General features: G+C 37.2%; 2 protein-coding genes, 1 long non-coding RNA gene and 3 pseudogenes across 3 annotated transcripts; 4 read left to right on the top strand and 2 right to left on the bottom strand.

Annotated features, from left to right (window-relative positions):
- The first annotated feature begins 113 nt into the window (after positions 1-113).
- Positions 114-1,592, top strand: LOC9322160. Its single transcript, XM_002886048.2, has one exon. The coding sequence runs from the start codon at positions 740-742 to the stop codon at positions 1,520-1,522; it is 783 nt and encodes a 260-aa protein (XP_002886094.1). The 5' UTR covers positions 114-739; the 3' UTR covers positions 1,523-1,592.
- Positions 1,593-1,865: 273 nt separating this feature from the next.
- On the top strand, positions 1,866-3,758 carry LOC9320107. Its single transcript, XM_002886047.2, has one exon. The coding sequence runs from the start codon at positions 2,793-2,795 to the stop codon at positions 3,693-3,695; it is 903 nt and encodes a 300-aa protein (XP_002886093.2). The 5' UTR covers positions 1,866-2,792; the 3' UTR covers positions 3,696-3,758.
- A 1,196-nt stretch (positions 3,759-4,954) lies between these two features.
- On the bottom strand, positions 4,955-6,155 carry LOC9320106 (annotated as a pseudogene).
- Positions 6,156-18,815: 12,660 nt separating this feature from the next.
- On the top strand, positions 18,816-19,745 carry LOC110230158 (annotated as a pseudogene).
- Positions 19,746-21,464: 1,719 nt separating this feature from the next.
- Positions 21,465-22,442, bottom strand: LOC9322159 (annotated as a pseudogene).
- Positions 22,443-22,857: 415 nt separating this feature from the next.
- On the top strand, positions 22,858-23,783 carry LOC9320104. Its single transcript, XR_002333160.1, has 3 exons — positions 22,858-22,996; positions 23,256-23,388; positions 23,574-23,783. It is a non-coding gene; the product is annotated as an uncharacterized LOC9320104 (long non-coding RNA).
- The last annotated feature ends 3,030 nt before the right edge of the window (positions 23,784-26,813 follow it).

Here is a 26,813-nt window from a genome sequence, read left to right as displayed (position 1 = left end):
GTGGAAAGATCCTATGTTTGGCTATGGAGATTGCACAGAGACTACTTTGCTTAGTCTATAACAAAGGTTAAATGTATATGTAGCATGCATGCATGAGACTAGATTAGAGACAGCGACAATATTAGCGACCCTCTTGTCTTGGATCAATAAAAGTCAAGAACATGAACACAAAATTGTGGCAAGAACAAGATATGTCAAAGTTTGTCACACATTTTAATGTTGTAGTCTCATGCCTACATACTTACACGTCTTGTAGTTGTTGAAAATACAAGGAGACAATATCCTAGATTGGGATATGGAGGTTGTATTACATGTATAATTTTGAGATCTATTGTAATCTTCTCCAACCATGCACTCACAGCTCATTGCACTCCATTAAAAAACTGATTTAGTTCAGACACATAAGAGACATATCTTAATTGTCACTCGTGCAAAATAAAATAAGGAACTTGATCTTAATGGAGTGTTGAGCTGTGATGATGGTTAGAGAGAGACATAGAACTGATATAACGGAGATCTTGATCCATTAGTTTTATATTACATAAGATGCCTCTTGTCACCTAGTAAAAGGTGTATTGCACAAGCATCTAATTAATGATATGAATGATTTAAGCACCAAAAGATTCCTTTTGTTCTCTCTTCCATTGTGGTGTATATATATGTAAGGCCGGAGAGGCAATGAGAAGGCAGAACAAACATCTTAACTCTCTCAAGAACACATAACAAAACAAAGACAAAAATGGCCGTCTCTTTCCACATTCGCTCGAACAGCTTCCCCTCAAGATCTCACCCACAAGCTGCTCATGTCGATGAGCAGTTGGCCCGTTTGAGATCTTCCGAGCAAGCCTCATCATCTTCTAGCTCTTCTATCTGCCAAAGGCTTGAAAACCTTCAAGAACTACATGAGTCTCTTGACAAGCTTATCCACCGAGCTGTCACACAACAGGCTCTATCTCAAGAGCAGAACAAGAAAGCCGTTGAGCAACTTCTTGATGGATCCCTCAGGATCTTGGATTTGTGCAACATTTCCAAGGATGCTTTGTCAGAGATGAAAGAGGGTCTCATGGAGATCCAATCAATTCTAAGAAGAAAGCGTGGAGATCTATCGGGAGAGGTCAAGAAATACTTAACCACAAGAAAATCTCTTAAGAAGTCATTCCAGAAAGCACTTAAGTCTTTGAAGGTTACACAAGCCGAAGATGAAACATTGGCTGTTTTTGGAGAAGCAGAAGCTATTACAATTGCTTTGTTTGATTCTCTATTTAGCTACATGTCTGGATCAAAGATTTGTAGCAAATGGTCAGTCGTCTCACAGCTAATGAACAAGAAGAAAGCTACATGTGAAGCGCAAGCAAACGAATTCACGAAAGTTGATTCCGAATGTCAATACGAAAAGACCTTGAAGATGGAGGATGTTCAGAAACTAGAGTCATGCATACAAGATCTTGAAGATGGACTTGAATCACTTTCAAAGTCATTGATTAAATACAGAGTCTCATTTCTTAACATCTTAGGCCATTAATGCCTACATAATTTTGTAGAGAAAGTTAATGTAAAAAATGATCACAAAAACAAGAAATACAATTTTTTCTTATATGACTTCGTTATTGCTAATTATATCTCTTCGTCTATCTCTCCTATCATAGAACCAAACCATCTCAATCTTGTTAGAAAATTTATAGAGTTTCTAACGGTAAAACCTTTTTTTAAATGGCCTGAAGAAATAAACATGTTCTTGCTTGAAATATCATGTGACATCTTTGAATCTCTACACGTTTGTTCAAAATTAGAAGAAAAAAAAAAGATCAACAAAGTTTCTACATCTCATGATCCATTGTGGAAGAGTTCACATGCCGTGATCTACTACGGATACGGATCTTGTCCCTACTTCATCTAAATCGCAGTTGTCCAAATATGCTTTCTCTTGATTAGTATATCATATAGAGCACACGGAGAGACTAATAAATATTCACAAAAAATTCTGAGAGAGGAGACAAAGCCAAGCTGGAATTGACAGAACCTATTGAGAGTGCTCGTGTGCATGGTTAGACATTTTGTATAAGATAATAAAACTTGCATTATTCAATTCCTTGAAGATAGGCATGATGAGATTTACACGAGTGGCTATTAATTGCCTTCAATAGCAGACAAGCCAGCTCTGTCTGAATATATCTCATTGCAATGAAACTAATCTCAATGCATTAAGTAAATTATGTATATAGTTGGAGGGAGACACTTTAGCTTATATGGTACTGGAGGAGATCTTTTATTAATGGTTAATATTTTCACCAAACCACCAATATTTTCAATATAGTTAGCATAATGCAAGCGTGTGAGATCAAGGGAAATTAGATATTTAAATAAAGATTACAGTTTCTGAAAGTTGTATTTCTTCTTAAATTACACCAACCACATAACATAGCAAAATGCCAAAACCTACTTTCCTTGAGGAAATTCTATAGAGAATAAAAATTAACAACTTTGGTTTATTTATGTTCTCACGTAAATTTATTTTTGTAATCTCTTTCTCCAAGTTATAGTTCATATTTTGCCTTGACTATTTCTTTCAGAGATAAGGGTTAGCTTCAAGAGCAGACAAGCCAGCTCTGTTTTCGAATATCGAATAGTCGCTCGTGCAATGGCAACTCAGTGCATTAAGTAAATAGAGAATTGAGCTGTGAGGATGGTTGGAGAGAGACATAGAACTGATATGGCGGAGATCTTGATCCATTATTTTTATTTTCATATTTGATGCTTAACCACCCTCAGATTCCTCTTGCCTCTCTTTCCTGATGGTGTATATATGTATTGACCGGAGAGGCATTGAGAAGGCAGAACAAACATCTTTAGCTCTCTCAACATATTCTTCTTCATCAATAACAAAGAGCCTAAGATCAATAAAAATGGCTGTCTCCTTCCACGTTCGCTCCCACAGTTATCCCTCGATACCTCACCCACAAGCCACTCATGTTGATGAGCAGTTGGCCGGATTAAGATCTTCTGAAGAAACCTCAACATCTTCAAGCTCTTCTATCTGTCAAAGACTTGACAACCTTCAAGACTTACATGAGTCTCTTGACAAGCTTATCCGCCTACCCGTTACACAACACGCTTTAGGTCAAGAGCAGAACAAGAAAGCCGTTGAGCAGCTTCTTGATGGATCTCTCAGGATCTTGGATGTGTGCAACATTTCCAAGGATGCTTTGTCCCAGATGAAAGAAGGTCTCATGGAGATCCAATCGATTCTAAGAAGAAAGCGCGGAGATCTATCAGGAGAGGTCAAGAAATACTTAGCTTCAAGAAAGTCCTTCAAGAAGACAATCCAGAAAGTACAAAAGTCTCTCAAGGTTGCACAAGCCGAAGACAACAACGACAAATCTTTGGCTGTGTTTGGAGAAGCAGAAGCCGTTACAATTGCTCTGTTTGATTCTCTCTTTAGCTACATGTCTGGATCAAAGACTTGTAGCAAATGGTCAGTCGTCTCAAAGCTAATGAACAAGAAGAAAATTACATGTGAAGCACAAGAAAACGAATTCACTAAGGTTGACTCCGAATTCCAATCCGAGAAGACTTTGAAAATGGAGGATGTGCAGATCCTAGAGTCATGCATTCAAGATTTGGAAGATGGACTTGAATCATTATCTAAGTCTTTGATCAAATACAGAGTTTCAATTCTTAACAGCTTTGGCCATTAAAGCCTAATAATTTTGTACAGAAAAGAAAAGTTAATAGAAACAAATTCAACTCTCAATTCCAAATATCTTATTTCTTTTATCATTAACTCTTGAATCATCATAGAACAAGTTCATTATATTCTAATAACAAGAAATCAGAAAATTCTTGTTATTTCCAAAATATCACAGTTTAAACTTCATGGTTACACAAATTACGTTAATAACTTCAATCCACCTAATTGACGCTGTTTCTACTCATTATTGATGAAGTTTTTTGAATTATTTCACATGTTCTCATCAATAATAACTCTGTTCGTGTCTCTATGGTGGGAAACATTAGAGGTGATTATATTCAAGAAACCATATCTATATATACATTTTTGGATGACTTTTAGCAAATAAATCCTGGAGTTGGAATGTATTTACGGATGAATGCCATTGGCATTAATTATTTAAATTTGAAAAATATTAATTAAAGATATTACCAACACGATTTCGAGAATCATAAATTCATATCTTCCTTAATTTTCTGAGTCATTAATGTGATAATCTTTAGGAAATATTTCTCTCTAAAAAAAAAATCCACATTAATGAAGGCATTAAAATCGACGCTAACAATTAAATTATTTAGATATTCAATTATTTTAAGATTCTTATATCTTATTTCATATTTTTTTTTAATATCTCATTCTTTAATTACTGCGTTTAGAATTTATTGGTTGTTACCTGGTGAAATTTATTGGTTGTTACTTAATAAGTAATTATGGTGCGTTTATTTTAGTTAATATCTAATTTAAAGGATTTGTTTTCTTTTATTATTAATAAACGAATAACATGTATAGAAATAAAAGATTTTTCTTGCGACTCCATAATAAAAATATTAAACTCTTATTTTCTACATTTCTTACACATAATATCCTCTTATTCAATAACAAAAAATATATATTGCATATTTTTAAAAATATTTATAATATTTGAATTATATAAAAAGTTTGTAATATTAATATTATTTCAACTCTATACAAATTTAATATATATGTATATATATCTTATGGGAACCATTTCACGGGACGGGTAATATGATGGGACGGGTAATATGATGGGACGGGTTTGGGTTGATATTTATAAAAGATAGTATACCACGGGTGAAATCCTAAAATTAACAATCAAAATAATCTACCAAACAAATTACATTTTGATTTTTTTAAGAAAATATAGCTCCGCGGTGTACCGCGGGTTAAAATCTAGTTTAAGAGATAAAACTATAAAGTCTCGGGTTGTCAAAAATCGACGAATAAGGATCTTGTCTGTCTAATATCATTGAGAAATTGCCATGTTTAATTTACCAATGTGGCTTTACTTTAATGTATACACCAAATACTTATTGAAGTAAAAAAAATACAAATAAGCACGAGTGGCTTTAAAACAATGTCTCATGTTTATGAAAGTCTGTTTCAAGAATATAATACAGACAAGATCCTAATTCATTGGTTTTGACATGTGAAATCACACGGTGTACTTATTTTTTATGTTGAATTATTTCCATTGTCTCCCACCATTTAGACATGAAGAGAGCTATTATTGCTGAAAACGTGTGGATTCATAGATGCTTGTAGTATTATAATGAGGAATCTTGGCGCTGTAATTTGGTTGATTTAAGTTAACAACGTAACTTGTACTGTAGGAAGATTAAACTGTAAATTTTTGGGAGGATTCAATAGTCAATGGTAGATTTCTTGATTAATTAGGTTTCTTCTGGTTTTCATGATTCAAGACTGAACATATGTGGTTCAGTGATTATAGAATCTAATTAAGAAACACTAAATTATAGGAGAAATTTTGATGTATTAACTGTTTCTGTCATATATGTACAAAATTTATAAGCATTAGTGGCCTAAGATGTTAAGAATTGAGACTCTGTATTTGATCAAGGGCTTAGAGAGAGATTCAAGTCTATCTTCAAGATCTTGAATGCATGACTCTAGGTTCTGAACATCATCCATCTTCAATGTCTTCTCGGATTGGAATTCGGAGTCAACCCTTGTGAATTCATTTGCTTGCGTGATTGCGTCTCACTTGAAACCTTTTTCTTGCTCATGAGCTTTGAGACGAGTGGCAATTTGTCACAAGTCTTTGATCCAGACATGAAGCAGAACAGAGAATCAAAAAGAGCCATTGTAACAGCTTCTGCTTCTACAAACATAGCAAGAGATTCGTCGTTGCACTCTTGGTCTTGTTTGGCTTTCAAATTCTTGAGGACCTTTTGCAATGACTTCTTAATCATCTTCTTGAGCCTAAGTATTTACGGCTTTCTTGTTATGTTCTTGAGCTAGAGCCTATTGTGTGAAGGGTAGGGAAATAAGCTTGTCAAGAGATTCATGTAGATCCTGAAGTTTGTCAAGTCTTTTGCAGATAGAAGAGCTTAAAGATGTTGAACAAGTCATTGCCTATATGCAATAAAGATATGACTCAGAGATCTCATCAAATGAAAGTGCACAATAGACTTTGCAACGCGTTTTGGCATAGTTTATGGGATAAGAAGGTAACAACACTATTCTTGCATATATTCACTCTCCATTATGCATGCTTTGCTGATGAATCACCATGGCTATTGGCTAAAACCTAGGATCTTGTTTGCCTTCTACATAACAATCACATTTCCATTACACGGTGACCACATAGTTGAGTAGATAAAACAGAAAAATAATGGCACCTTGAGATTATAAGAGGCTTCTTGTGAGCTTTACATGAAGAATAGTTTTTTCCGTGTGCCCTGTAATATACCATTTCAGCCTTTCATTCTTACTTTGATTGTAGCCAAAGAAACAAGTTGGATCTAATTAGTTTGTCATCATGTCCACACATATATCCGAGAACCTATTACTCTATATTACTACGTGTAAAAATATTTTTGTTACTGCTAGTCCATGAGTCCCAAATTAAATTGACACAAGTGCAGAGGGAGAAACTTGAGGACACAAGTGATACCAAATTTCTATGAAGTGTATCCATTTGAAGTAACTTACCAAATGTGTCCAAAAGTGTAAGGAAGCAGACTAAAAGTGTTTTTGGAAACCTGTTTGGGGGAAAGTAGACAAATAGGAGCTGAGATGGATGAGAGCTCTGACATATATCATTCATATAGATACAAGACCAGGTTATCGTTAAATCTCTCATGCATCAATGACATCATAACCACTATTTATCTCGAATCTCATTAATGGCTGTTCCGAGAAGGCACCTCTCTGTTATCTGCAAAACCCTAACGTGTGATTTGGTCATTGTTGGCTAGAACTAGAACAGACTTGAAACCCCTTTCCCCTTGGAAATCCTTATCCCATTTTGTAATACCCAAAAACATACCTAACTCAGATTGTCTCAGCAATTGAACCAAGCACAGTTCACTGATATGTCTATATTTTACTAGTTTTTACCATGCATTTACATCTCATTTAGTCTAGTTTCATCCTTGTTTCATGTCTTTAACTCTTAGTTTGCATCATTTAGCTTCACTCTACGCATTTAGGATCACTCTACATCTCTGTTGCATACATTCTTGCATTTTAGAGTTGTATCAGGTGTTTTTAGGTACAAAGCAGCTGCAGGAGAACCTACTCGAACAGGCTACTCGAACTGGACCTGAGAGACATACTCGAGCAGATATCTGAAGTGAAGACCAAGACATACTCGACCAACCTACTCGAACAGGCTACTCGAACTGGACCTGAGAGACTTACCCGAGCAAGATGCAACCTTTGAAGAATGGACTACTCGACCAAGCCACTCGAGTACCAGCTCGAGTAGACCCTAAACCGACTTTCTATTTTGTCGTTTTGTGTACTAGGGTTATCTACTTTTGCTATAAATAGACCTCTTAGGGCTTTGCCCAAAGGATCTCGTTTTTATCCTCTGAACAATATTTCTCCAAACTTTTGTAATCCAAATTACTTTTGATCCTTTGAGTTTTTGTAATAATTTCCTTCTGCAAAGTTGTTTATCTTGCTTTGATCTATAACATATGATGTTTTTAGCGATTTCTGGGTTTGTGCAATTTTCTGGGTTTGTGTTCTTGAGTATGTCTGAGTAGTGGATTAGGGTTCTTGAGGATGAGATAGATTAGGTGTGGAATCCTTAGTTTATTTAGGTGGTTAAGTGTAGAATTGCTTGAATCCCTTCTGGATTAGTAGTACTTAGTGCTTATTCCTTTCTGATCAACTGGGATTTGAACCTAGACATTTCCACACCCACCAGGTGTTCGATGAAATGTCTGAACCAACTACTCCAGAGATTTACATACTCTAGCCCAAGAGATTGGATGTTTAGAATGTTTATTGACTATATTAGATTGAATCTTATTGCCTGCTTTGCTAGATTTCGCTAATGATGATTAGGTCTGGAACTGGTATTGTTTGAGGATCTCTGTCATGAGAGTGAATTGGTCTGTAGTTGAATCTATTGTCTAGGGATAGCCTGTTTGGATTGTTAACCACCTAAGTAGATTAAGGAGACTGCTATAATCGATTACCCTATCCTCAGGACCTTTTATCTCATTTGATTTACTTGTCTCTTTACCTGTTGCTTACATGTTGCTTATTGCTGCTTAGTATTGATAGTTCTTTCTCTTTATGCATGATCACTCTTGTTCTGTAGTTTTATCGTTTATGCATGATCGCTTAGGATTGCTAGATAACAAAACAATATTCTGCTTGGCTTGACTTAGTTATCTCTGAGCATATCTTGATTGATAGTAAGAGCATCTGATTGGATTGATAACCCCTTATACTGCAATGACATGAAAGTATATTAGGGTAATTGATAGTAAAAACCTAGTATCAATTTGGCGCCGTTGCCGTTTGGGTGTCTGCTTGTTACATTCAAGATTTTAGAATTGCTAAGATCAAGTTCTTTCTTTACTTTGGTTACTAACTACTCTCTTCAACTGCTTGTTTTTGTGTTCCAGGCACTAGCTCGAGTACAAACTCACCACGTGCATGCAAACTCGTTCCAAAGGTTCTGACAATCTCATCAGCTACAAAGACAACATCAATCGTTTAGCTCGTGAGTTGAGAGAGCGTAGAGACAGAGACGGTTGTGAACAGCACAATCCAGCTGCTATGGAAGAACAAGATCAAGACAATCAGGGAGTTGGGATACCAAGGAACATTGGTGATGGTGATGCACCACGCAACCATCAACAGAGACAGGGCATCGTTCCACCTCCTGTCCAGAACAACAATTTCGAGATCAAGAGTGGATTGATCTCAATGATTCAAGGTAACAAGTTTCATGGGTTGCCTCTGGAAGATCCCTTGGATCACTTGGATAATTTTGATAGGCTCTGCAGCCTTACCAAGATAAATGGTGTTAGTGAAGACAGCTTCAAGCTGCGTCTGTTTCCCTTCTCGCTGGGAGACAAAGCACACCACTGGGAGAAGACACTACCTGCTGGCTCCATCACATCTTGGGACGATTGGAAGAAGGCCTTCTTAACAAAGTTCTTCTCAAATTCAAGAACTGCACGTCTTAGGAATGAAATCTCCAGTTTTACCCAAAAGCAGTCTGAATCCATTTGTGAGGCCTGGGAGAGATTCAAAGGCTACACTATACAGTGTCCACACCATGGTTTCAAGAAGGCTTCACTACTCAGCACACTCTACAGGGGAGTTTTGCCCAAGATCAGAATGTTGCTAGACACTGCCTCTAATGGGAATTTCTTGAATAAGGATGTTGAGAAAGGCTGGGAATTGATAGAGAACTTAGCTCTATCCGATGGTAACTATAACGAGGATTTTGATCGCTCCAACAGAGGTATTGGAGATCCGGATGCAAAGCATAATAAGGAGATGATTCATGCTCTCAACGACAAGCTGGATAAATTTCTGCTTATTCAACAGAAGCCAGTCCACTATATCACTGAAGAAGAGCACTATCAAATCCAAGAGGGGGAGAATACTCAGGCTGCAGAAGTCAGCTACATTCAGAACCAAGGTGGCTACAACAAGGGCTACAACCCCTACAAGCCTGCTCATCCTAATCTATCTTACCGGAGCACAAATGTTGCAAACCCTCAGGATCAGGTTTACCCTCAGCAACAACAGAACCAGTCCAAGCCATTTGTACCATACAATCAAGGCTTTGTCCCAAAGCAGCAGTTTAGTGGAGGTTATCAACAACATAATACACCACCCGGTTTTGCACAGCAACCACATCAAGCTCCACCTGCACAAGATCAAGACATGAAGCAAATGCTTCAGCAGCTTCTACACGGTCAAGCAGCTGGTGATAAGAAAATGGCTGAGATTCAACACAAAGTCGACTGCTCCTACAATGATCTACATGTCAAGATTGAGGCTCTAAACTCCAAGGTGAAGTACATGGAGAGCCAAGCTGCTTCTACTTCTGCCCCTACACATCCCGGACAACTACCCGGGAAAGCTATTCAGAATCCGAAGGAGTACGCTCATGCTATTCAACTCCGCAGTGGTCGAGAGCTGCGTGCTCGTCCTAACCAAGCTCCTGTCACTGAGGACAGTGAGATTCAAGAAGGGGAGGATTCTATTCAGAATGAAACTCAAGTCGAAGATACAACTAAGCTTGACCAAGATGCTGTCTCTACTGATCAAGCTAAGAGTCCTCAGATCGAGAAATCAGTTGTTGATAAGGGTAAAAAGAAAGCTTTCGTCCCACCACCCTACAAGCCCAAAATACCATTCCCAGGAAGATTCAAGAGGGACATCATTGAGAAGTACAGAGCCATGTTTGCTAAACACATCAAAGAACTTGAAGTAAGGATGCCTCTCATTGATGCTTTCATGCTAATTCCAGATTCTCACAAGTTCTTGAAAGACATGGTAATGGAGAGAATTCAGGAAGTACAAGGAATGGTTGTGTTGAGCCATGAATGCAGTGCTATCATACAGAAGAAGATCATACCAAAGAAGCTTGGGGATCCCGGCTCATTTACTCTACCCTGTTCACTAGGCCCTTTGTTCTTCAACAAATGCCTATGTGATCTAGGAGCATCTGTCAGTTTGATGCCACTCTCAGTAGCAAGAAGACTTAGATTCAACAAGTACAAGTCCTGCCATATCCAACTAATTTTAGCCGACAGATCCGTAAGAGTCCCTCATGGTATGTTAGAGGATCTACCTGTAAGAATCGGAAGGGTAGAGATCCCTACAGACTTCGTTGTTCTAGAAATGGATGAAGAGCCAAAGGATCCTTTTATACTAGGGAGACCTTTCTTAGCAACTGCTGGGGCTCTCATTGATGTCAGGAGAGGTAAGATCGACTTAAACCTTGGAGAAGACTTAAAGATGACATTCGACATCACTAAAACAATGAAGAAACCCACCATAGACGGACAAGTCTTCTGGATTGAAGAGATGGATAGATTAGCCGACGAATTGTTGGAAGAGCTTTCTGAAGAAGATCACTTACATAGTGCTTTAACCAAAGACGGAGAAGACGGATATTTGCACTTGGAGACCTTGGGATATAAGAAGCTTTTAGACTCACACAAAGAAGTAGAAGGTCCAGAGTACTTTGAAGAGCTGATTTTGTCTCCAACAGAGGTTTTGGCAGTAACTGAGGACGATTCAGCAACTACTCGAGCACACTACTCGAGTAGCAACTCGAGCAGACCATCTGAGGAGGCCGAAAACACACACTCGAGTATACCACTCGAGATACCATCAACTTGTGCATCAGACGACTGGTCTGAACTTAAAGCTCCGAAAGTTGATCTTAAACCGCTCCCTCAAGGTCTAAGGTACGCATTCCTTGAAACAAACTCTACCTACCCTGTGATCATTAATGCTAATTTGAATGATGATGAGGTGCATTCGCTATTGAATGAACTTAGAAAGTATAGGAGAGCAATTGGTTATTCTCTGTCTGATATTAAAGAAATTTCACCTAGTTTGTGCATGCATAGGATCCATCTTGAAAATGAATCTTACTCTAGCATTGAACCACAGAGAAGGCTAAATCCTAATCTTAAAGAAGTAGTTAAGAAGGAGATACTTAAACTATTAGAAGCGGGTGTAATCTACCCTATTTCAGATAGCACTTGGGTATCTCCGGTTCACTGTGTACCTAAGAAGGGTGGAATGACTGTTATAAAAAATGATAAAGATGAATTGATTCCTACTAAAACTATAACAGGACATAGAATGTGCATTGATTATAGAAAGCTAAATGCTGCATCTAGAAAAGATCACTTTCCTTTACCGTTTATTGATCAAATGCTAGAAAGGCTAGCTAATCACCCATACTACTGCTTTCTTGATGGATATAGTGGTTTCTTTCAAATACCAATTCACCCTAATGATCAAGAGAAAACCACTTTTACTTGCCCTTATGGAACTTTTGCATATAGAAGAATGCCTTTTGGATTATGTAATGCACCTGCTACGTTTCAGAGGTGTATGACTTCAATATTCTCGGATTTAATTGAGGAGATGGTGGAAGTCTTTATGGACGATTTCTCAGTCTATGGCTCCTCCTTCTCCTCTTGTTTGTTAAATCTATGCAGGGTTCTGACAAGGTGTGAGGAAACCAATCTAGTGCTAAACTGGGAGAAGTGCCATTTCATGGTCAAAGAGGGTATAGTACTGGGACACAAGATATCAGAGAAAGGGATTGAGGTTGATAAAGCCAAGATAGACGTTATGGTACAGTTGCAGCCTCCAAAAACTGTCAAGGATATCAGAAGCTTTCTGGGTCATGCTGGTTTCTACAGGAGATTTATCAAGGACTTCTCAAAGATTGCTAGACCACTTACCCGACTTCTCTGCAAGGAGACCGAATTCGTCTTTGATGAAGAGTGTATGAGAGCTTTCCACCAGATTAAAGAAGCTCTAGTATCTGCTCCAATCGTCCAAGCACCAAACTGGGATCATCCTTTTGAGATCATGTGTGATGCTTCAGACTATGCAGTTGGAGCTGTGTTGGGTCAGAAGATAGATAAGAAGTTGCGTGTCATCTACTATGCGAGTAGGACGTTAGACGATGCTCAAGGGAGATATGCTACAACTGAGAAAGAGTTGCTAGCTGTAGTCTTTGCATTTGAGAAGTTTAGAAGCTACCTGGTGGGTTCTAAAGTGATAGTCTACACAGATCATGCAGCGTTGAGACACATCTATGCTAAGAAGGATACCAAGCCTAGACTGCTGAGATGGATTTTGTTACTTCAGGAGTTTGATATGGAGATTGTTGATAAGAAGGGTATAGAGAACGGAGTAGCTGATCACTTGTCCAGAATGCGGATTGAAGATAAAATCCCTATTGACGATTCAATGCCTGAAGAGCAGCTGTTAGCCATCAAGAGTTACGAAATAGTGTACAACAAGAAGGAAATCGAAGTAGCATGTGCGGTCAAGGAAGAAGAGCTTCCATGGTATGCTGACCTTGTGAATTACCTTATATGTGGAGAAATCCCCAAATACCTTGATGCTTACCAGAAGAAGAAGTTCTTTAGAGACATCAACCATTACTACTGGGATGAACCTTATTTGTATAAGAAGGGTACTGATGGCCTATTTAGAAGGTGTATTGCTGAAGAGGAAGTTCAAGGAGTGCTGGAACACTGTCATGGTTCTGCTTATGGCGGTCACTTTGCTACCTTCAAGACAGTACAGAAGGTTCTCCAAGCCGGCCTTTGGTGGCCTTCCATGTTTAAAGATGCACATGGATTCATTGCCAAATGTGATCCCTGCCAGAGAATGGGAAATATAACTAGGAAGAACGAAATGCCACAGAACCCTATCTTGGAAGTTGAAGTCTTCGACGTTTGGGGAATTGACTTCATGGGTCCTTTTAATCCTTCTTCTCACGAGAATAAGTACATCTTAGTTGCTGTGGACTACGTCTCCAAATGGGTTGAGGCCATTGCTTCTCCAACTAATGATCATAAGGTTGTCTTGAAGCTGTTCAAGAGCATCATATTCCCCAGATTTGGTATACCTAAAGCAGTGATCAGTGATGGTGGCTCTCATTTCATCAATAAGGTCTTTGAGAGCTTGTTAAAGAAGCATGGTGTGAAGCATAAGGTGGCTACTCCTTATCATCCTCAGACCAGCGGGCAAGTAGAAGTATCCAACCGACAGATCAAAGCCATACTTGCAAGGGTTGTTGGTGTTTCAAAGAGAGATTGGTCTACCAAGTTAGACAATACGCTTTGGGCTTACCGGACTGCTTACAAAACACCAATAGGAAGGACTCCATTCCAGATGCTGTACGGGAAGTCATGTCACCTTCCGGTTGAAGTTGAGTATAAGGCCATCTGGGCTACCAAGTTGCTGAATCTAGATATAAAAGAAGCTCAAGAGAAGAGATCGGTTGATCTGCACGAACTTGAAGAAATAAGGCTGGAAGCTTATGAAAGTTCGAAGGTGTACAAGGAGAGGACGAAAGCCTTTCACGACAAAAAGATTTCACCTAAAGACTTCAAGGCTGGAGACCAAGTCTTACTATTCAACTCCAGACTGAAGCTATTTCCCGGAAAGCTCAAGTCACGGTGGTCCGGTCCTTTCACTATCAAAGAAGTTCTACCATTTGGTACAGTATCACTGTTTGCTAAGGATGGTTCAGAGTTCAGAGTGAATGGCCAAAGAGTCAAGAAGTATCTTGCAGACAGTATCATTCCTGAAGGAGCAACAGTTCATCTTCAGGAACCTCTCAGCACTTAAAAGGGAGTAAGAAAAGTCAAGCTAAAGACTTTAAACAAGCTCACTTGGGAGGAATTCCCATGTTTATCTCTGTAAATATTGCTTTATTTCTTGTTATTTTTAATGTGTTTCTTTAGTATTTTTGATTTACAGGCAAAAAGAGGAAGGTTTTGGTTCAGGAAAAGCTCAGGAAAATTTTTCTGCAGAAACGGTATAGTACTCGAGTACTGTACTCGAACAAGCCACTCGAGCAGCAACCAGAGCACCAATTCGAGCAACCAGAGTAGCAACCAAATCACATTGTTCCGAGCTCATCCCAGCCAGTACCTTGGAGCTACACAAGTGAGAGCATGGATGACTACGTCTCCGCTTTCTTCACTTAGACCAGGTAACACCTCCACTTCACCATTGTTTATATCATCTTTTATTTTGTTTCTCTGTTGGTTTGCCCTGAGTACTCTCTTCCAAGCTTTTGTTACACAGAGGACTGTGTAATTTAAGTTTGGGGGAGGGCTCAGGGAGTATTTGACATTGTTTGTTTTGCTCTTATTTTCAAATTTTGCATCATTGCATCTAAGGCATAGAAAAACCATAAAAATTTGAAAATTTTCGAAAATTGTTTCACAAAAACAGAGTGTTCATATAGCTTGCATTGTCATTTTAGGATTGTTTTAGTATGCTTTCACTTAGGGCTGTTGCATCATGCATTTGCATTGGAGATTATGATGATAATAACCTTGTAAATATGCTTATTTACTAAGTAGAACTCAGTGCCCAGGTTGTTAGTTCTCTAATGCGTAATCGATTGAACTTGAAGTAAGACCGCACCATCTTTTGAATTCGAAGCTTGATTTTCTTGTTCTTAGTTGAAACTCGCTTTGATCTGATGCCTTTCCCTATCAATTTGAACCTGAATTTTGACTTGTAATTATCATACTGTGCATTGTGTTATGAACTCATGGTTACCTTAAAATACTTGGACTTTCTTTTACCTTTTGATCCCTCTTGCTAGTCCAAGTAGCTGACTCCCATCTTTGGAGCAGTTATTCCCTACCCTAAACCTTAACCTTCTTTCAAGCCATTTATCATTTGTTTGTGACTGTGAGGCCTTATTTCGATTGAGCTTGGTAGAAAGTGTTAGGTCTGTACCGACAAGGATAGTATCTCATGTAGTTCTAGTTCACGTTATCTGGACTAGATAGGACTAGGTGGGTGCTTAATTCTGGGTTTGGGTTGTGCTTAAAAGAAAGAAAAGGTTGTGTTCATCACTGAAAGAAAAGAAAAGGGAAATGAGTCCTTAAGAGAAGTATCTAAAGTAAAATAAAGTCTAGTAAAGGATTTGGGAGTGTTAAAGTAAAGAAAAGGGTTCTGTAATAGCTTAAAGAGAAAGGCCAAAAAGCCTTGTGTTATAAGAAGAAAGAAAAAGGAACCTAGTTGTTAAAGAAATCCTAATCCGCTAGACAGAGCAAAGAAAAAGAAAGCTTCTCCTAAGATAGAAAGCAAGGAAAAGAAAAGAATGATTTGAGTAAGAGTCTGGAAATGCTTTGAATGCAAAAGGGTAGAGTTAAGTTCATGTTCTGGGATTAGAAATAGGACTTCCATTTGGATTGATATTGATTACATTCTGGGTAGATGGGGTCTTATCCTTGTATGCATAACTTGGAACTCACCTTTAGCATTCTACTAAAGCTCAATCATTCTTGAGAGATCTCCTGTTACGATTTAAACCAGATCTTTAAGGGACCATCTTTGTCTCTTGACCTCTACCCTTAAACCAAATGAGTTCATATCCATTGCATTGTATGATCCACAGTTCTCACTTAATCAATGTTAAAGGGAATGTGCTGAGGTGATTGCTTGAATTGATTAAGGCAGAAGTTAGGTTGAGATGTGAAGGAGATGGCTAAAGTTTTAAAGTAGAGATCAGTCAACCTTGCATTCTAGAATTAGCAACCTGGACATTGAATTCACTTACTTTATATGCATGTTTTGGTTCTGAGTCTCCTCTTTCAAACCTCTCCTCCAGCTTGATCTTTACTGTCTGCTTGAGGGCAAGCAAAGAATAAGTTTGGGGGAGTTGATATGTCTATATTTTACTAGTTTTTACCATGCATTTACATCTCATTTAGTCTAGTTTCATCCTTGTTTCATGTCTTTAACTCTTAGTTTGCATCATTTAGCTTCACTTTACGCATTTAGGATCACTCTACATCTCTGTTGCATACATTCTTGCATTTTGGAGTTGTATCAGGTGTTTTTAGGTACAAAGCAGCTGCAGGAGAACCTACTTGAACAGGCTACTCGAACTGGACCTGAGAGACATACTCGAGCAGATTTCTGAAGTGAAGACCAAGACATACTCGACCAACCTACTCGAACTGGACCTGAGAGACTTACCCGAGCAAGATGCAACCTTTGAAGAATGGACTACTCGACCAAGCCACTCGAGTACCAGCTCGAGTAGACCCTAAACCGACTTTCTATTTTTTCGTTTTGTGTACTAGGGTTTTCTACTTTTGCTATAAATAGACCTCTTAGGGCTTTGCCCAAAGGATCTCGTTTTTATCCTCTGAACAATATTTCTCCAAACTTTGGTAATCCAAATTACTTTTGATCCTTTGAGTTTTTGCAATAATTTCCTTCTGCAAAGTTGTTTATCTTGCTTTGATCTATAACATATGATGTTTTTAGCGATTTCTGGGTTTGTGCAATTTTCTGGGTTTGTGCAATTTTCTGGGTTTGTGTTCTTGAGTATGTCTGAGTAGTGGATTAGGGTTCTTGAGGATGGGATAGATTAGGTGTGGAATCCTTAGTTTATTTAGGTGGTTAAGTGTAGAATTGCTTGAATCCCTTCTGGATTAGTAGTACTTAGTGCTTATTCCTTTCTGATCAACTGGGATTTGAACCTAGACATTTCCACACCCACCAGGTGTTCGATGAAATGTCTGAACCAACTACTCCAGAGATTTACATACTCTAGCCCAAGAGATTGGATGTTTAGAATGTTTATTGACTATATTAGATTGAATCTTATTGCCTGCTTTGCTAGATTTCGCTAATGATGATTAGGTCTGGAACTGGTATTGTTTGAGGATCTCTGTCATGAGAGTGAATTGGTCTGTAGTTGAATCTATTGTCTAGGGATAGCCTGTTTGGATTGTTAACCACCTAAGTAGATTAAGGAGACTGCTATAATCGATTACCCTATCCTCAGGACCTTTTATCTCATTTGATTTACTTGTCTCTTTACCTATTGCTTACCTGTTGCTTATTGCTGCTTAGTATTGATAGTTCTTTCTCTTTATGCATGATCACTCCTGTTCTGTAGTTTTATCGTTTATGCATGATCGCTTAGGATTGCTAGATAACAAAACAATATTCTGCTTGGCTTGACTTAGTTATTTCTGAGCATATCTTGATTGATAGTAAGAGCACCTGATTGGATTGATAACCCCTTATACTGCAATGACATGAAAGTATATTAGGGTAATTGATAGTAAAAACCTAGTATCATTCACACACATGCATCATCTATTTTTTGAGCCATATTCAAGATCTTGAGGGCTTGATTCTAAGATCTGAAAATGCTCCGTTTTCAAAGAGGAAAAGATTGAAACGTAGAGCATAACTGTTTGTTTCTGCGGGTTTTCATTGAAATAAAACTCTCCCTGGTTCACCAGCTCAAAGATCAATGACTTTAATATGTTGCTCTTTCTGTTCTTTCAAAACTTCAAATACTTCTCTTCACCTCACTTTCTTCTTTTAGAGGCACTAAGAGACCCTCTCTCATCTCGAAGCATTCTTTCGCGATGTAGCATAAATCCATATCATGAAGGATCCATCAAATTATACGACACCACGACATTCTTCCTCTAACGTGTGAGTGATTGCCAACATTTTCTGTTTTTTCCCTCTCTATTTTTGTGATCAACAAAAGACCTTAGATGAACTCAAGATGCTACATCAACCGTTTTGGTCAATACATATATACCATGAGAAATATATCATCATTTGCAATCTTTCTTATTAAACGTTTGGATTATGAAACTGCGATGTTTATGCAATGTTACCCTTTTTCCCAAACTTCACATGCAAAATCCACTACGGCTTGTCTCATTGGAGAAGATAATAACAGCTTATTTCAATCTAAAAACCACATGAGTCCATAAGAAAATTCCGAGAAATCATAATTTTTGGAGTGAAGGAGGCAGACAAGATCCGGAATGCACATGTATGTGTGCATCAATTCCAGTGCAATAATGCCCTGCAAATGAGACAAGCCAAGTTGGATGAGATGCAGAATCGTTCGGGTGGCTATATTATTTTAGAGGACAATTCATGTGAACAAATCTGAACCATATATGTTATTCTTATCGAGGATGAGGCATGGAAGATGTTTGGAGGGAGACATTGCACAAACATCGCTCTCTATTATCAAAATGAGAATCCACATGTTTCCCATAATCGATGACTGTATATATGTAGAGACGAGAGAAGCAACAAATGCATAAGAAACAATCTTCTCTTGATTTTAGATATAAAACCAAAAATACAATCTGCTCATGTCGATGAACAGTTGGCTCGATTAAGTTTGTCTATCTGCCAAAGACTTGACAACCTTCAAGAGCTACATGAGTCTCTTGACAAGCTTATCAAGCTACCAGTTATCTTCTAGCTCAAGAACATAACAATAAACTTGTCGAGCAGCTACTTGATGGATCACTAAGGATCTTGGAGTTGTGTAAATTTCCAAGATGCTTTTCCGCAGATGATAGAGGGTCTTAAATAGATCCAATCGATTCGTAAAAGAAAGCGTGGAGATGTTTCGGGGGCATGAAGAAATAATTAGCCTTAAGAAGATTCATCAAGAAATCATTCCAAAAGGTTAAAAAACTCTTAAAGTAGTCGTACAAGACCAAGAGTACAACGACAAATATCGTTGGCTAGCTGTCTTTGATTCTCTGTTCGTCTACATGTATGGATCAAAAGTATGAGACAAATGGTCATTGGTATCAAAGTTAATGAACAAGAAGAGGCCTCATGTGAAGCACAAACAAACGAATTCACTAGGATTGATTCCGAATTTCAGTACGAGAAGAGTTCGAAGATGGAGGATTTTCAGATCCTAGAGTCATGCATTCATGTTGAAGATGGGATTGAATCTCTCTTCGCTCTAAACAGCTTAGGCCACTGAGCCGTAAATACTTTTGTACATAAAACAAATATCCATAGAAATGAATACAAGATTTATTCGTTTATTTTACTGTGTTATCACTGTCTCATTCATTTTTTTGTATATGCATCATTTACCATGAAAGAACAAATACGTTCCAAGAAACAAGAACATAGAATCTGAAAATTTTGCTAATTCAAATGGCATGATTGTTCATATGGAGCTTGCTCGTAGTTCGTCAAACAATTACATAAAAAAGTGCGTAAAATAGTTGACATGCATAGACATGTATAGTCTATGTTTTGGATGTTTAGTTGATATAGTGGGTATTTATAAAACTTGACCACAGACAATCCATAAATTAGTTCTCTCTCCTCCCTATTTTTGACTCTACTGTATACATATGTAAATGAAAATAATATCTTTAACTATCAACTAATGTTTCTCTTCTTTTTATTCCTCTCTTTTACTTCTCTTTAGTTCTCTATATATATGTACCATTTTCATGATACCACAATTGCACGACGGCAAGATGAAAATGAATTCAGAAAAAAAAACCCACTAAAAACAAAATTTGTCCGCAAAAGCAAACCGGTGAACTGTGTGGTTCACTTGTGACAGTGATGGTATTGATTGACAAAGACGAAACATAAAAGAGGGGAATGATATCGTCAACGGCAACGACGATTGTTGTATTTTTCCTGGTGACAGTTGCGTGTCGAAGTGAGAATGTTCGATTTGATTTTGTGGCAGAGAAAGACGATCAACAATGGTGGTTTCAATTTTGATTTCGTGAAAGCTGCGGCCATGATGCGATGGTTGTAAATCAAGTTGCTCGTTTCGAATCCCGTCATAATTGTGCAATGATGAATTTGACAATTGGGATTTTGATGAGGTCGATCAAGAGAGAAATGGGTTTCGTCGGGATTGTCGTATTTTTTTGGGTTTAATTTTGCTTTGTAACTAACAATTTAATTAGCATCGTATATAAAAATGCTAACATATAAGTTAAACGTGATAACTAGGTTATCAGAATAAAGAAATAATGCTAATGTATAAGTTAACGGTAATAACTAGATTATTAGAGTAAATAAACATGTTAATACATAAGTTAACCGATACCAATCAAATAATAAATGATTTAACACGATAAATATGAATTTATCACATAACTTATAACTTATAGCGATATAATATAATTCACATTGTTGATCAATTAAATAAATACAAAAAATTAATGTCTCCTTTTTGCTACTAGTGATGAATAAGTGTTTCCGACGTCGGATGAATAGTTTTTACCGTGTTAATGTTTAATAAAAACATGTTATTCAAAGCTATATCAACATAAAATAATATGTATCATGCTAATCAATTAGCTAAACTCTTTATCTTGATATTTTGTTTTGTTACCGTATAAATGTGAAAAGGGTATTTTTGGCATTAGTTTGAGTCAGATGAAAGAGAACTAATTAATTAGTCTTCAATGCCAGATCTTGCATTATCTTTTCATCTGTGGTTTAATATTTTGTTGACCCTTGATATAGTTGGTCTTTGTCAAAAACAAAAATACAAAAGTTAAAACAGAGAAGTAATAACATATTTGCTTTGTTTTCATTTTCATTTGCTATATATTTTTTAAATGATTAAAATGCTACCGGAATAACAAATTTCGTATATTTGCTTGGTCAAGAATCCAATACAGAAAAAGTCCTAATTCATGATTCAGACATGATAATCTTATAATTATGAGCAATCTTGGGACTTAAGTTTGGTGGACTCATTCATGCTAACAACGTGACTTGTTACAGTAGGAAGCTTAAACTGCAAAATTTGGGATTATTCACTAGCCAATGGTAGATTTGTTGTTTAAATTACTGTTTTTTTCTTGATTCTGGACTAAACTTGTTCTTGCATTATAATAGATTCAATTAAGCATGGATAACGCAAATTCATATGAGAAATCTTGAATTAGGTTCTATTAACTTTTCTTTCATGTGTACAAAATTTCTAGGCATTAATTGCCCAAGATGTTAAGAATTGAAACTCTGTATTTGATCAAAGACTTAGAGAGTGATTCAAGTCCATCTTCAAGATCTTGAATGCATGACTCTAGGATCTGAACATCCTCCATTTTTTAAGTCTTTTCGGATTGAAATTTGGAGTCCACCCTTGTGAATTCATTTTCCTCTGCTTTACATGAGATATTTTTCTGGTTCATTAGCTTTGAGACCAATGACCATTTGCCACAAGCCTTTGATCCAGACATGATGGAGAACAAAGAATCAAAAAGGGTCATTGTAATAGCTTCAGCTTCTCCAAAAACTGCCAAAGATTCGTCGTTGCATTCTTGGTCTTGTTTGATCTTCAAGCGCTTTAGGACCTTTTGGAATGACTTCTTGATGGATCTTCTCGAGGTTAAGTATTTCTTGACCTCTCCAGATAGATCTCCACGCTTTCTTCGAAGAATTGATTGGATCTCCATGAGACCCTCTTTCATCTACGACAAAGTATCCTTGGAAATGTTGCACAAATCCAAGATCCTGATAGATTCTTCAAGAATCTGCTCCACGGCTTTCTTGTTCTGCTCTTGAGCTAGAGCATGTTGTGTGACAGGTAGATGAATAAGCTTGTCAAGAGACTCGTGTAGATCCTGAAGGTTATCAAGTTTTTGGCAGAGGGAAGAGCTGGAAGATGTTGAGGCTTTGTTGCAGCGGGATAGATTACGAAAGTAATCTTGAGTATCAATGGATCTCAAGCAAGACAATCGTAGCTCGGAATTCTATTGTTATCGAAGATCAATGGATTCACGATAAACAAAGACATCAAAGACTTCGTTTGAGAATACTCTTCTCAGTGCTTATCAAAAGCTCTTTAATTTTATTAATCAAAAACAACCAAGTAATACAAGAAGCCTAAGAGCATCATTAACGGGAGTATGTTAGGTAGATCTTAAGAAAATTTTAGGAATAAAAGTGATTAAATTTATTGAATTTTCTCCTTTAACACTTAACAACGTTCCTTAACTAAGAGGCTTTTATTCACCTAAGAGACGTACACGTGTCAAACTTTTATTCTACTCCTTTCCCTCTCTCTCTTCTCCTCCCCTCTCTCTCTCTTTCACGCGAACCATGGAGGCTTTCGATTTTTAATTTGGTCTGTTTGGAAGGAGAAGTCTGTTGATTCTCTTCCAGAGACTTCCGGAATATTGATTCCGCCGTTGAGTAATCGGAGCTGATTATGTTTGATTTTGTTATGGAGATTTTGATTGCGCTTGTGAACAAGATTCAGAGAGCTTGTACAGCTCTGGGAGATTACGGCTAGGGAAAGTCCCTCCCAACTCTGTGGGACTCATTGCCGTCGTCGGTGGTCAGGTTTGGGCTTTTGACAGCCCAACTGCATCATACTAGCTATTTCCCCTGCAAATCAGGATCTTGCTACATCTGATGCCATTAAGATCTCTCGTGAAGTTGATCCAAAAGGTGCCAGATTCTTCCTTCCTTATATTTTTGATATAGTTGCTTTTCTGAATTTACTTTGTTCTTTCTTTTGTGAGATATAATTCACTGTGATGACATAGTAATTATGGTTTTATTTCTATGGAGCATTGTATCTATGATTGAGTTGTGGAAGTTGTGGAAGTTTCTATTCTTGTAATTAGCTGTGGAAGTTGTTTAAACTAAAATGATGTTATCCAATGACTAGGAATAAGACTCAGTTTATGGTTGATTTTGGTTGCAGGTTCTGTTTGGCTGCGAATGTGATTATAGGTTACTCTTGCTGGATTTAGGAATGGCAAGTTTTCTACATTGGTGGCTACAAATGTTGCTGCTCGTGGTCTAGATATATCAATGATGTGCAGTTAATTATTCAGGTTAGTCAACACCTATGAACTTTAATCATTCTGGTTTAATGCCTCGTTGGTTTGTTAGAACCAAAGTTTATAGTTTTTTTGTCAAATTGAATCTCTGTTTGAATGTGAGTTGTGTGTTAAAGCTTGAATCTTTTTGTCAATTGTCTTTATGTGTCTCAAAAACCTCACATGGTTTTGTGTTGAAGCTCAATGGAGGAATTTCAGTCATCTATAGATATGGAGTCCCATAGGAGTTCACCAGAGAATGACCTTTTATCGTCTGTAGCTTTGTCAGGTCCTTTATTTCGGAGCACAATCTATCATCTGAAAGTACCAGGGTCTTCAATTACGTCTCTGGGACCAGAATATACACTTCAAAACAAGTCATATAGCCTATATAGTGATAAAAGATAATGTAGGAGCTTGACTGAAACTATAGTATATGAGAAAAAAATTGGCTTCTACACCTTTTATTTGAAGGTGGACCCTTCTTGGCCTCTCTGCATGTACGAGTTACGTGGAAGGTGCAATAATGATGAATGTTCTTGGCAACATTTCAAGGATTTCTCTGATGACAGTTTGCAAAAAAGAAACAGCATGCAAGAGACATGTTTAGTGAAAGTGATAGATATCAAAGCTTGTATGAGTTTGGTTGTATGAATGTTTGTATTGGAAAATATTGTTTTGCAAAAATTTGAAATTTTTTTCTTAAGAACCAACCATTGGAGAACATTTTTGTTAAGATATTCTCTTTGTATCTTAGCTTTCAAAAAGCAAAATTTTAATTTTAAATAATGTTAAGAGCAAAAGTTAAGAGTCCATCAATAATGATGCTCTAAGACGGCTATTTATAATAAAAGCTCAAAACCCTAAAACATAGAATATTCTAGAATAAAATTAGTTAACTAAATAAAGTATAATAATAAATGATATTTAGAATATTTCCAAATATCTTGCTACATCAGGTCACTCGGGGTAGAAAAAGATTCGTCCTCGAATCTTAACACCCTTTGTTGCTTCCATCTTTTCTTTCTTTTTCTCCATTGATAAAATCCTTCAAACGTGAATATATAATTTTGCCTCTCGCCAAAATCATTAATTTTCCAACCGAAATATGCCATGAGTGCTATGTTGAGTCGTTGATGGTCTCGAATCATAGGCTCCCTCACGTCATGAGGAGGTATTTTTATTGGGACTGCTTTAACAAAAGAAGCCCAAACCCTTGTATGCTTCTCCACGTCCATGTCATCGGCTTGATGAATTAAATGGGGATCTTTCATGGATGTGAAGATAATTTGATTAACAACACGTCTCATCACCTTCATCCTTTGAACGTAGATGAGTTCTTCAATATATGCATCGTATACATCATGAGTTAGATCTTTATCTTCGTGAATTAGATCTTCATCATTGTATACGTCGAAAATTGGATCACCAATAATTTCCTTGTACTCTTCATACAAGTCTTCTGTAAAAGTAAACGGATATTCATCCGTGTGATAGAGACACCCAAGCGACATGATAAACAAAGAACCGATTCGGCTCTGATACCAACTGTTGCAGCGGGATAGATTACGAAAGTAATCTTGAGTATCAATGGATCTCAAGCAAGACAATCGTAGCTCGGAATTCTATTGTTATCGGAGATCAATGGATTCACGATAAACAAAGACTTCAAAGACTTCGTTTGAGAATACTTTTCTCAGTGCTTATCAAAAGATTTTATTAATCAAAAACAACCAAGTAATACAAGAAGCCTAAGACGGCTATTTATAATAAAAGCTCAAAACCCTAAAACATAGAATATTCTAGAATAAAATTAGTTAACTAAATAAAGTATAATAATAAATGATATTTAGAATATTTCCAAATATCTTGCTACATCAGGCTTCCTCAAAAGATCTCAAACGAGCCAACTGCTCATCGACATGAGCAGCTTGAGGGTGAAGTCTTGAGGGATAGCTGTTAGAGCGAACATGTAAGTGGAGAGCCATTTTTTTTTTTAAATCTAAATTTCTTTCTTATTGATAAATGAGAAGAGGTTGAGAGAGATTTTGTTTTGCCTTCTCAATGCCTCTCCGGTCAATACTTATATACACCATTTGGAAAGTGTGTTATGAGGTTAAACAATTGAATTTTTAATGCAAAGTTCTCCTACCAAAGGTGGCAAAAGGCACCTCATCTAATATAAAAAGTCAAAGATTTCTGCCACATCATTTGTCTCTTGCCAACAGTCCCTCACATTCACAGTCTGTGGAGAAAGATCCCACATTGGAAAGATGGAAGGGACTTGAGTAGTATATAAGGGACTTGGGCCAATCCACTCATTGCCAATTGGTTTTGAGTTGAAAGCCCATGAAACGTAACATGGTATCAGAGCCCGATCCATACGCTGACCCATTAATCCGGCCCGGAGAGTGGCCCGATCACCCCCACTAATTGATGGTCCAAATGAATGCTCAATTCTGTCGAGATAGGTAGAAGAGCATTAGCTCGATGGGATGTGATGGATTTTGTCGAGATTAATGGCTAGAAGAGCCATTATCTCGAGGGGACGTGTGGACAAAGATCCCACATTGAAAAGATGGGAAGGGACTTGAGTAGTATATAATGGACTTGGGCCAATCCACTTATTGTCAATTAGTTTTGAGTTGGAAGCCAATGAAACTTAACACAGTCCAACGCTCAAATTTCTTGAGATGCGCTTTGTTGCATGAGTGCTTATTTAATGGATAAAATTAAAAGAGAGCTGGCTTGTCTGCTATTGAAGGTCTCATACCATTCGTGCAGATCTCATCCTTATCTCTCAAGATTTTATGAAGTAATTTATTCGCCTCGTCAGCATTTCACATTTCATGTGAAATTCAAGAATACAATGTGCCAAAAGACATGCCATAGACAATGCTGATCAAGAATGTGAATCTCAAGTATTAATCACGTTGAAAATGCTGCAACTTATCCAGCAAACATGTTATATGATTCAATGTAAAAAGATAATGTTACGCTCGTTTGACAAAAAAAAAAAAAAATGTTACTCTCTATTTAATCTTCCTTTTCAAATACTGATAGATCGATGAGCTCGCCATATGATCTCACACGCAAATCCGTAGATAAAGGCATGTGAACAAATCATATGGAAGTTCAGATATAGAGATTAATTAAACATGAATACGCCAAACAAGTTTGTTTCCTTTGTATTAAAAAAATATAAAAAAATTATGGTTCACCATCTAAAGATTAATCTGTGCCAAAAGATGTTTGAAAGGATTTGTTTCTTTAATGGGAAAGAATGGAAAGTGATCATAATATCAGAAAATCTTGTATTAATTGAGTTTCTAGGATCCTTTTAACATTAGTTTCTAGGATTTTTTTCCAATGTTTTCCATATATAACACGTCTTCATAGAGTCCCACCGATACTTACAATTATCAAATATTCAAAATGCA

The sequence above is a fragment of the Arabidopsis lyrata genome (assembly GCF_000004255.2).
Source record: "Arabidopsis lyrata subsp. lyrata unplaced genomic scaffold ARALYscaffold_3, whole genome shotgun sequence".
Taxonomy (NCBI): domain Eukaryota; kingdom Viridiplantae; phylum Streptophyta; class Magnoliopsida; order Brassicales; family Brassicaceae; genus Arabidopsis; species Arabidopsis lyrata.
Note: the sequence above shows the minus strand (reverse complement) of the source record. Positions and strands in the feature narration are given on the sequence as shown.

Excerpts from the sequence above, each read along its gene's own strand:
- LOC9322160 (XM_002886048.2), top strand. The coding sequence starts at position 740 with ATGGCCGTCTCTTTCCACATTCGCTCGAACAGCTTCCCCTCAAGATCT.
- LOC9320107 (XM_002886047.2), top strand. The coding sequence starts at position 2,793 with ATGGTGTATATATGTATTGACCGGAGAGGCATTGAGAAGGCAGAACAA.